The sequence below is a fragment of the Entamoeba invadens genome (genome assembly GCF_000330505.1).
Source record: "Entamoeba invadens IP1 unplaced genomic scaffold scaff_1105074726679, whole genome shotgun sequence".
Classification (NCBI taxonomy): domain Eukaryota; phylum Evosea; order Mastigamoebida; family Endamoebidae; genus Entamoeba; species Entamoeba invadens.
Window position 1 is genome coordinate 22,873 of NW_004440319.1, and position 11,706 is coordinate 34,578.

Genomic DNA, 11,706 nt, shown 5'->3' on the forward strand with positions numbered 1-11,706 from the left:
CTTGTTGTGATTTGTGTCTTCTATTAAAAAGCACAAGTTGCTTTTGTTCATTACTTTTGCATCAAACACCGAGGTGCTTATTGACCAGTTGTCTTCGTCTGAGTCAAACACAACACTCCCAATCTTTATTTTTGTCAACTTCTCAAGACTGTCTTTCTCTTCAAGTGTGATGTGTTCGCGTTTCATTTTTTCTTGTTCTTCTTCTTTATGTTTTTGCTGTTCATCTTCGTGTTGTCTTTTAGAAGTGATGAATTTCTCTGATTTAATTATTTGATCAACTGCTTTGTTTTTTGTTTGGACAATTTTGTTGATTTGGTCTTCATGTGGTTTTGTGTCGATTTTACATTTTTCTTCAAGAAGTGAAATTCTGAGATTGAATATCTCATACAACTGCTCGTTGTCATTACGCGTTGAATAAGCAGCCATTTCGCTTTTGATTTTGTTTGAAGTGTTATCCAAAGTAGTGACAATTGTGTTGCGTGTAGTTGTGATGTTCTTTTTTCTTTTGATGACCTCATCTAGTTTGTCAAAGTATCCATCCACATTCTCAATGTGTTGTGCAATATCAAGTGACTTGTTGTCAACAAAGTTGTATTCTAATTTTGGCACATAGAGGTTTGACATTGTTTTTTCTGTGTTTATGCATAGTGTTGAGAGTGCTGTTAACTCGTTTTCCATCGTTTATTAATAACAAGTTTTATTTAAAAAATATTAAAAAATATAATACAAATAAGTAAAGATGTTTTTAAAATAAAAAAAATGGAAATAATCGAGGTCTTACTGTACTTGTTTTTGTACGAGAAGTAAATTGTCAAAAAATTAATGTAAAAATTTTAGAATTTTTATCAATCAAATTAATTTTCTAATAATTAACAAAATCAGCTTTTTTAAATAACAGATTACATGGCTTTAAAACATATGTTCGATTGTATGTTCTTTAAGTTGGTAATTGTTATACTTAAAACAATTTTTGTAAATTTAAACTTATGTTATGTGTTTATATGATTGAATAAATAAAACTTATTTTAAGGTTGACGTAAAATTATTTTAGCATGAAATTTTCCATTTTGGTACAAAAATATAAATTTTACCTCGGTGGATCTTTTAGATCCAGTCGTTTTTTCTGCACCTTTTTTCTGGTAATACATTTTTGGTTTTTAATTTAGTCTATAGACTAATAATAAAATCAAAAATTCTTTTTGTCATTTAATGTTTTTTGAAAAGCAAAAAAGATTGTTGTGTATAATTTTTAATTTTTGTAACAAACAACAATAAATATGTAAAATACAAATTAGTTTTTATATAATCACCAGACAAACAAAAAATCAACGTAAAGCCAAATTACACAATCTTTAATTTGTATATATCATATAATCATATGATAAAGTGAGTTTTTAAAAACTTAAAGTTCTTGTTTTTAAATTATTTTGTATGTATTAACGTCGTTGTCTATCAACTTTTTATCATTTTTTGTTGAATTTGCAACTAAGAGATTATTAAGAGTTGGAAATATTATCATTTCTTTTTGATATTGATGGATTTTATTTTTTTATCCAGTTATCTTGTTGAAATATTTTTTGATGTGTAATCAATCAAATCAATTACTTATTTGTTGTTTAAAAAATACACAATTTAATAAAACAATATCAGAGCACATAATATCATATATTACATCATTAACAATTATTACAACATTATATTTTCAATAAAATTAACAAGTTTTTGAATTATTTATAAAAATGCTTATGATTTAATCTGAACAAATTACAAATGAATCCGACAACATATCATTAATATATCATTTTTTCATAAACAACCACCAAACGCTTTAGACAATATAAATTACTCATTAAAATGACCTGTTGTTTGTTTTATATAAATGGCCATTTATTAAAATGTTTGTGAATAATGATGATTTTTTTTAATAAGATAATTAATATAAAAATGCCGATTTTTTTCTTTGTTCTTCAAAAGACATCAAGGTCTTTAAGTTTTATAAATAAACTTTATTACGAACTTATTATTTTTATTTTTTAGTATTTTTTGGTAAATAGGTAAAATTTTATATTTTATACCGGAATAGGTAAAATAAATTTTACTTTTTTTTTCTTCAACTTTATAACTTATTGTTTAATATTTTTTTGATTTAAAAGATGTATTAAAACACTCAAATTTAATTGTTTTTATTCATATTCAAATCAAAAAAATACTTAATTAAATTCATGATAATTATTAATTAATAACTGGACTCAATAGTTTTATCAAAAATAACATAAAAAATAAATTATTACTAACAGTATTAATTAAGCATTTCTTGTAATTGCTCTACCACATTTTCTATGTTCGCTCTTTGTAAGGAATCTTGTTTCCAACATTGTTGAATTAAATTGTATTGATCATCTGACATGTTTTCTTTTTTCTCAAGCCTTTTCCCAGAAGTAACCATTTCTGCTATGTTCCAAGGAAATTTGAACATCTCTTTGGGGTAAGCCTCGCACCATCCGAATACCTCAAACATTGTTATTGCAAAAGAGTATATATCCGCACATTCTCTGTAGTTTTCTTGTTGTAAAATTTCAGGCGCCATGTAAATGGGTGTACCAATACCTTTTGTAAAAGTCATGTTAGTCATTATTAAATTGACGTTTCTTGCACTCCCAAAGTCAGTCAATTTTGCATTGATAACATCAGTACAACTCAGATCTAATGAAAAGACTAAGATGTTGTCTGGCTTGATGTCTCCGTGTAATATCCCATTTTTATGTAAATAACAAATACCTTTTGCCGCATCTAACATCATTTTGATGCGGATTTTTATAACAACTTCTTCACTCTTCTTTTGTTTCATTGGATCCTGCAAAGACCCAAATGGCGCATATTCGGTGACCATACACACTTTTGTTGTGATGAACACAGCCCCATAGAAATGGACGATATACTCACACCTGAACTTATCTAACATCGACACTTCATTTTCAAACTCATTTGTGTCATCATCTAAAACAACCCGTTGTTTCAGTTTTTTAATGGCAACTCGATTGCCTCTGAATGTGCCTTTAGACACGATACCAAAGGATCCTCCCCGAGTTTCTTCTCTTCAATGATTTCGTCTGGATCAATTCGAGTTGATTGTGCTGTTACCCCACTCATTCGTATTTCATCAAAACTCTCTTTGCCACTTTGAAGTGATTTGGAAATGATGAGAATTGTTGTGTCGATTTTAGATGTGCAAAATGGTGTTATAATCAGTGTAAATTCACATGCAAACCCTTTCTTTAATACAACTATTTCAGGCTCCGTTCTTATTGCAAATTTGGTTTGATCACTTTTAAGAGAGAATTGGATTTTCAATGTGCGTTCTTTTGTATTTCCAACACAGAACAAGATTTTTTCTTCTGTGTTGATTGGAAGTTCTTCTATTTCGGAATTCAAGTTGATTTCACTTGGACTCACACAAACGCCATTTGAAACAACTTTGAATTGGACGTTTGATCGCTTCATTGGAAAGATGGTCGTCATTTTCTCAACTTCATTTTGGTGAATCTTTGTAATGATATGATTAGTTGTAACTACCACAACTGCGATAATCAAAATTACGACTAAAATTGATATGACAATCACAAACAAGAGCACCCACCATACCGCCTTTAAATCACATGCAGTGCCTTCTTCATTTGGTGCTTTCCAAAACGAGCATTTTGTGCATTTGGAATCTTCAATTTTGTTACAATCAAGTATCGAAGAAATTTCAGTGCAAATTGAATTTATCAAAACCCGACTTGGATCACATGATAAACACATTTGCTTCGAAGAACACGTTTTGCAATTTGTGTCACACACATCACATTCGTTTTGATTGATTTGGAAGTAACTGTCTTCACATTTTGAACACCCATTTCGAGTGACTTCAACTTGACAACCAACTATCAAATTTTGTGCCTTACAATCATTATTAATCGTCATGTAATTTGTAGTGTTACAAGTGAGACACTTTTGAGTGTTGTAGCAACTCTCACATTTTACATCACATTTATCACAAAAAAGTCTGTTTCTGTAATAGCCATTTACACACTTCACACACCCTCCGGATGGCACAAATTGCATACAAATGTCTCTTAAATCTTCATTTGTAATGCAACTGTGTTCACTCAAAAATGTACCACTTCGACAACTCATACAGAACGTCGAATTATAATAACACGTCTCACAATTTGAGTCGCATTTTTCACATCTTTGTGTCATTAAATTATAATAAAACCCAAATGCGCATCTAGCACAGCCACTTGTGTACGTTTTAATACACTTTTCATCATCATTCAAAATACATGTTTCACCATTTAAAAGCATTTCATTTGGACATTCAACACATTTGGAGTTTAAAACACTTTGACAATTTAATAACTCAATTGTACATTTGCCGTTTAAATCATTTGGATGTTCGCAATTGGTCAACTCGCATGTTTTGTTGGTGTTCATTTCACTTAACGAGTCACATTTTGTCGACTTTTGGTATTCATAAATTAAAGTGTTTGGGTACACATTTCCACATTTGATGCATGTTGTTGTATTTGTGAGATATCCACTATTGCATGAAATAACACTCTTTTGATTGATCACTTCCGCTTGTTCTATTTCAACACAATTTCCGTCTTTATTTAATGTGTTTTTAGTTGTATTGCAGATCGCACATAACCCATCTCTTCTCAACAAAATACAGTCATTGTTTATTTCACATATTCCATCTTGCAACACAAACTTATCTTTACATTTTATGCAACTCCTTGATACAACAAGTTGACAATTAGTATTACTGACACATTTACCATTCACTGGATAATAACCCTTTTTACATTTAAAACAACTGTTTGCATTGAAAGAACATTTTTCGCAATTTAAGTCGACGCAATCAACACAACTTTTAGTTGTGACATCATAAAAGTTGTCTTCACATGTGTTGACACATTGGGTACATTCAACTGTCGATGTTTTTAGATGACATATTTGGCATTGTTTGTTATTGATCTGCATCAAAGAATGTGAAATCAACAACACCCGTTTTGTGACATTTTCAATTTCTATTGGAATTAAATTGTTGTTTTTGATGTACAACACAAAATTGTCTGTTTTTACAACACAAATCTTTTTTTGTTGTTCACCAATGTATATATTTTCGTTGTTAATTTCTCCCATGTTGCCTTCTTCACTCTTATAATTTAAATGTATTCTGTTCATTTTTATTGAATTTGACTCTTTGATGTTTTCAATATCAACTCGCATTGCAGTCACTTCTTTCAATGGGGTGATATAACACGTATATTTGTCATCGTCATCACACGGGCAATAACTTTCCAAATACCTATACGTGTTATTCGACGTGTCTACTAAATGGCAGTATATTCTTGTAGAGTGTCCATATCGTATCAATTTGTTGTCTTTCAGTGGTGTCGACGACTCGTGTGCTGTAAAAATGATTGGACTCTCGTTTTTTGAGAAAGCGATATCAAAATCATATTCAGAAACAATTGTATTTACGTTTGAAAAAAATAAAACGGTAGTTTGAATAAGTGGAATGTCTCGTATAGTTCTTTCGTGCACATTAAATGTCCCTCCATTAAACAAACAACTTTCAGCTTCTGCCCAGGCATTTCCGGTAATGTAAATATTATAATTTTGAGTATCAAGAGATGTCATCAATTCAACTTCTTTTTCGTCCATATTTCCTTCCAAATAAATTGAAGCGCCAGTGGTCATATTCATATTTTGTGTTTTAAAAAGTGAGTTGGAATAGACACGAATTTGAGTGCTTCCAGTAAGAAACACAATATTTGTAGCAATCAATTTTGAGCTGCCATATAAATACACTTTGGCATTACCACTCACTGTAAAATTCACTGCATTTACAACTGAGGAATTCCAGACATTCAAAGTCGAACTGCCATCAACTAAAAATCGATTTGTGGCACCAATATAACTAGTGTTGTACAGTCTTATTGTTGCTTGAGATAACACACCAACATCTTTAACAACAACTACGGACTCGTCATACATCTCTAATACTGGATTAGCTGTGAGTGTCATAAACACGTTTATGTTAACACTACACCTTTCTCTCAAGAATATTTTGGTGTTGCTATTCATTGTCAAATTGTTTATTTCAAATGTCGTGTTTTTGTTGGCTGTAATTTGAGCATCATCTGACAAGACAAATCTGTCAACAACAAATAACGCGTTCCCAGTCGCTTGTAGTGATCTCAAAGCACTGAAACCCGCATAATTCATAACAATAACACTAAAATCACTCACATTGAGACTTGAACTGTCCACAAATAGTATTGTATTCATTGTTTCAAATGTCGCACTTCCTGTTATTTTGATAGAAGAAGAAGAATATAAAGTCACTGATATCAATGTTAAATCAGATTGGTCATTTAGTATTAATTTGCTAGTGTCTCGCAATTCAACTGAATTGTTAATTTGAGCAACACCATGTCTATTAAGAGTAAATGATGAGTTAATATACAATTTCAGTGAACAATATGAATAATAATAAGAATAATCATTGAGTATAATCATTGCGTTGGTTGTCAATGAAATTTCAGGTACTACCAAGTTGTTAGTAGACACATTCATAACTACTCTTGAAAACCCAGAAGTCACAAAAATCACATCTTCATACATTTGAAAAGTATTAAAAGATTTGAAAGTTGCATTGTCGTGCATTTTAAATGTCGCTTTAGAACTCATTGAAGTACCAGAATTTGTTTTAAGTGTTGATTCGTTCTGTAATATCAACACTGAACTTCCACCCAAAGTAATCAGTCCGCTGCTCATAACACATTCGTCATTTTGAATTGTTTTTATTTCGTTGTTTAACAATTTAATTTCTTCGATTATTTGTTCAGAGCCTTTTTGTTTGATTTTTAATGTTGCCGAACATTGTAATAATAAACACATGAACACAAAAATTAATAAAAAGGGAATACAACGCATTGGGTCCAACTTCAAGTTGTTATAATATGTGTTTTAAAAAAATAACAATAAAATAAAAATTTATAAATATAGCATCCAAAACCTGTATAATTATTTTTTACAAGTTTACTTAATATAGTAAATTGTCATAAAATAATTCTCAATTATTTTATTATATAAAATATGTATACAACAGTAAAACCTCCCAAAAGCGGGAGGGTATGGGCTTTAATTTTGTTCTCTCAAGAGTGGGCATTTTTAGCCAATCAAACCTTAATTACCACTTTTTAGAGAACTCTATTTTAATTAACTAAAAAGCCAGAGTTAATAGCTTTAATTAAAAACCATTAACTATTAATAAAATTGTCATATAATAAAACGAATGATAACAAATTCTGAGCATTGACATTTTTTCATATCACTTGTTATTGCCTCGTGTTTGACCCACTTGATGAGTTAAACTGTTTGTTTATTTAAATAACTTTTTATTTATTCGAAATAATTCAAGCCAAATTTACTTTACTTGACCAAGACTCTATCTAAACAGACCCCGAAAAACCCCGGTCTCTACTTGTAGAACCAACCAGCAATAAAAAACGACCGGAAAACTATAAAAATGGTTTCAGAAAACCATTTATTGTTTTTCCATAAAAATTTTGAAAAAAAGACAAAAAACCAAAAAACTATAATATTTTATAAATTTATAATTTGCCTTTCGGTTTTTTTCGCTAGAATGTTTTTTTTAGTATCTGTCTTTCATTATTTCATATATTTTTATTAAAATACTGCAATGTAAATCACTATAATATAATTGATATATAATAATAAAATATTATTTTTTTACAACAGTAATTATTGAAAATCAATGAATTACAGTAAAACCTTGATTATTTCCAATTTTTTTATTTTAAAAACCTTGACACTTTCCAAATTGAAGATTTTGAATTTTTTAGTAAATTGTTATATCAGCTAATAATTTAAATTAACTAACTTCAGATTACTTCGCATTTTTCTAAAAAACTTCAAACAATTAATCTTTGAAATTGTCGAGGTTTGGAAAATGTCAAGGTTTGGAAATAATCGAGGTCTTAATGTATCATTACTTCACCAGTAGTCATCCTTCAAAATACTTTTTTGATCTGTTCAATGTATTGCTCAAAGTTTTGGTGGACAAATGCTTTGAACATTTTAACATGTGTCTTCAATAAATTTAATAACTCCAACGACCTTAATTGTTTTTCGTATTGCGTACCACTCAATTTAACCACAGACATTATCTATTAAGTCTTCGAATTTCCGATTTTTAAGAATGAAATACATTTTTGTAACTTGGGTAATTTATTTTTGTTTGGTAGAACAAATATAATAAATCGTGAATTGATGATTGCATATCTAAAATAAAGATTTATTATTGTTGTAAAAAGAACCCATCTCACATTTTTAACACGTTTCATAGTTTTTATTCTTATATTTTTGGTGCAACAAACTCTTGACAATCAGTCGAATTTGTAAACACTTTGCATCTTTTGCACATTTTCTCAGCTTTTTAAATTTCTTTACAGTTGACTTTCACACACTTTTTGGTGGCTTCTATAACCAAAGCATCGTGTTTTGCAAACAGTTCACTTGGTTTTTTAAGTTAAACATTTTGTTATTTTCAATACAAGAGGTACAAACCTTGTATTGAAAAACAAGGTGTTTTTGCAAAACACCTTTTTGGACATACTTTTTTGTAATTTTTGTATGGTTGGAAATTATCAGTTGTTTACATGATACATTCATTGTTAATGATTTAAAGTTTCCACAGACATCAATTGTATTTCATGCAAAATTGTATTGAATCTGTAAATACAAGACTAACATTTTGATTCCGTTTCTCACATCAAACAATTTTGCACTTATTACATTGTTGTTTACTCTTTGTAGTAACCAAAAGGACATTCAGTGGCTGCTACACATTTCCAATATTTTCAAACGTATGTTTTTTGTGCAAAAAATGCATTTATTATCATCGGTGTAATTATGGCATTCTGCTAAGTAAACGAAGGAGATACAATTAATGTTTTAAAATATAAATTATTAAAGAGTAGTGGAATAATAAAAGCAGAAATTATTACTAAAGATGGTTTTACTAAAGAAGCAGATAATTATTCTATATCTTATTGGTTTAAAATAATAGTAGAAGAGAAGTACAAAAATAAAATTACATTTAATGTTATAGCTGGTACATTTAAAACAACATTCATCAAACAATAAGCAAGATTATATAAATAATAGACTTGTTAAATTCTTTAGATCCACAATACTCTTGTTAATAACATTTCTATAAATTCTTTATTAAGATAATTGTAATAAATGGTTTTATATTTTTGTAGAAATAATGTTATAAAAGTATAAAAATATTTTCCTTCTTTTGTAGAAAAATTAAATGTTTAATTTCTTAATGTTTTGATAGTAATCTTATCTTCTATGTTTTCGATTTCTAAACTATTATAAAAAACTTTTACAGAGCTTTACTCCTTAGGCACTTCGTGCTGTACCATTTTAAGGAAATAAAAATTTAAATAAAAAATCCCAAACAATCTAGGATAATCTGATATATAGATTAACATACAAACGACATTTAATTATACATGTGTTACTTATTAGTTATATATATGTTACACAATTTTTAAAATATAGGTTTAAATAATTATGTATATTAAAAATACTTTTTTATATTATTATAAATAGAATTAATAAATATTTCGAAAAATCTAAACATAAAGTATCCAAACCGATTGAAACAAATAAGAAAGTAACTTCGACAAATTATATACCATTCTTACAAGGTATTGTAAATAAATATAATCTTTAAGATAACGAAAAATTAAAACAATGTAATAAAAAATAAACAGATACATTTTTAATAATCCAGATGTAAACAATATAGATATTAAAGATTTAAATGATTCTATATTTATTAGAAATTACGTGTTTTGTAAAGATAAAGGTAAACAACAATAAGTTTAAAAAGAACAAAAATATCCAATAAACAATATAATAAAGTTATCAAAAACATAAAGAAAAAATACTAAACTACTAAATTTGTTTCTAATGAACAAATTTCTGTAAACAAAATAGAAAATCTGTAAGATTCGAAACTAAACTAAAAAAAATTAATAATATAAACCCTTGTTTTAATTGAAAGCTATATCTGAAAAACATTTCACTGATTATATCTTTTTTGTGTTTTACAAGTCACAATAACATCGTTTATGGCCTAATAACAATTCGCAGTAATATTTTACGGTTTATTGAAGACTATCAGACAAACACCACTTCAAAGTGCAAGAAATCCTTTACACCAAATAACGTAGTATCAGATATGGAATAGTCTGGGGAATTTCAGACAACGGTGTGTTGAATTCAGCTCAAGACGAATTTAATAATCACATCCAACTCTCTTCAATCACAAAGGACGTAACTATTTACTATTTAAAAGGAGAAGCTTATGCTTCAATCAAAAAACCACTTGCACAAATCAACGGACTTTTCTTGTCTTCTTTTGAACCGGCGAAGGGTAAAGTTGACACTCTCATTGTTGCTGCACAAAGAGACTTGGCATCTAAGGTAAAATCCGGTACAATCCAGAGAGGAACCATCTTTGTGTTAACTGATGAAGGGATTAACACCGCTTTCAACGCAAAAACTAGTTTCGATGATGCAGGATTAACAGTTCATGTTGTATCACTTAACAGACAAGGTCCTGCGATGACAGCTAAATTGACAACACTTTTGTCGCTTGGAAATCATTTCCATGAAACTACAGAACCTTCAAAAATACCACAGATGATCAATGAAGCGTTTGACGGTATTCGAGCTAATTTGACCCAAAGATGTGATAAAAACAAGTGTAATGGTTTTTGTGATGCAAAGAATAGATGCACGTGTCCAATGTGTTGTGAAAACACCTGTTTCTATACATACTGTGATACAAAAACAGCTACATGCATGCCTTGGCCACCAGCTAAACCAAAATCCAAGACTTCGTGTCCCGCTGATTGTGTGGGAGACCGTGTATGCAAGGACCTTGAAGGATGTGTTTACTCAAGGTATAACGATTCATGTCGACCACCAGTTTCGTGTATGACTGCAACATCCCCAGACGACAAAGTCACTTCAAAATGTGCATTAAAAGATAACTGCCAACTTGATGACCAACCAGCAGCAGACGGGTATTGTTACACTTACAAGTGTGATACCAAATCTGGTTACTGTGTTAAGGATCAAAAAGGAAAAGAAAAATGCCCAATAAAGACGTCAAAATGCCAGCAGTACAAGTGCAGTGCCGACTTATCTTGCACACTCGAAAAGAAGGTCTGTGTGAAAACAATACCGTATGTCGAAATGGATTGCTATGAGGCAAGGTGCAACGAAAAAACGGGTCAATGTGAGAATAGATTAACTTGCGACAAATATTCCCAATGCGGTGGGACTGTCACCGAGTCAAAGTGCAGATGCAACGCAGATACAAAGAATTTATGTGAATGTGACCCGAACCCCAATGGAAATTACTGCCAAGATGGAACACAAATCTGCGACTACACAACCGACAATCCTCACTGTATTACGTCAACATGTAAGGAGGATTTGATAAACAAAGATTGCATGAAAGCAACATGCAATGAGAAAACTGGAAATGTTGAGTATGTACCAATTGAGTGTAAACAAGAAGTTACTTATGCAAATGACGAT

The 11,706-nt window shown here is 29.8% G+C and overlaps 3 protein-coding genes across 3 annotated transcripts; 1 reads left to right on the forward strand and 2 right to left on the reverse strand.

The window, feature by feature from the left end:
* Positions 1–2,299: 2,299 nt before the first annotated feature.
* EIN_457570 (serine/threonine protein kinase HT1, putative) lies at positions 2,300–2,962 on the reverse strand (the record flags this gene model as incomplete). Its single annotated transcript, XM_004256241.1, has 1 exon — positions 2,300–2,962. One exon carries the CDS (start codon positions 2,960–2,962, stop codon positions 2,300–2,302), a length of 663 nt encoding a protein of 220 aa, XP_004256289.1.
* A 53-nt stretch (positions 2,963–3,015) lies between these two features.
* EIN_457580 (hypothetical protein) lies at positions 3,016–6,831 on the reverse strand (the record flags this gene model as incomplete). Its single annotated transcript, XM_004256242.1, has 1 exon — positions 3,016–6,831. One exon carries the CDS (start codon positions 6,829–6,831, stop codon positions 3,016–3,018), a length of 3,816 nt encoding a protein of 1,271 aa, XP_004256290.1.
* Positions 6,832–10,065: 3,234 nt separating this feature from the next.
* EIN_457590 (galactose-inhibitable lectin 170 kDa subunit, putative) lies at positions 10,066–11,657 on the forward strand (the record flags this gene model as incomplete). Its single annotated transcript, XM_004256243.1, has 2 exons — positions 10,066–10,079; positions 10,329–11,657. Coding segments are annotated over 2 exons (1,343 nt in total), but the record flags the coding sequence as incomplete, so codon positions are not given.
* Positions 11,658–11,706: the final 49 nt, after the last annotated feature.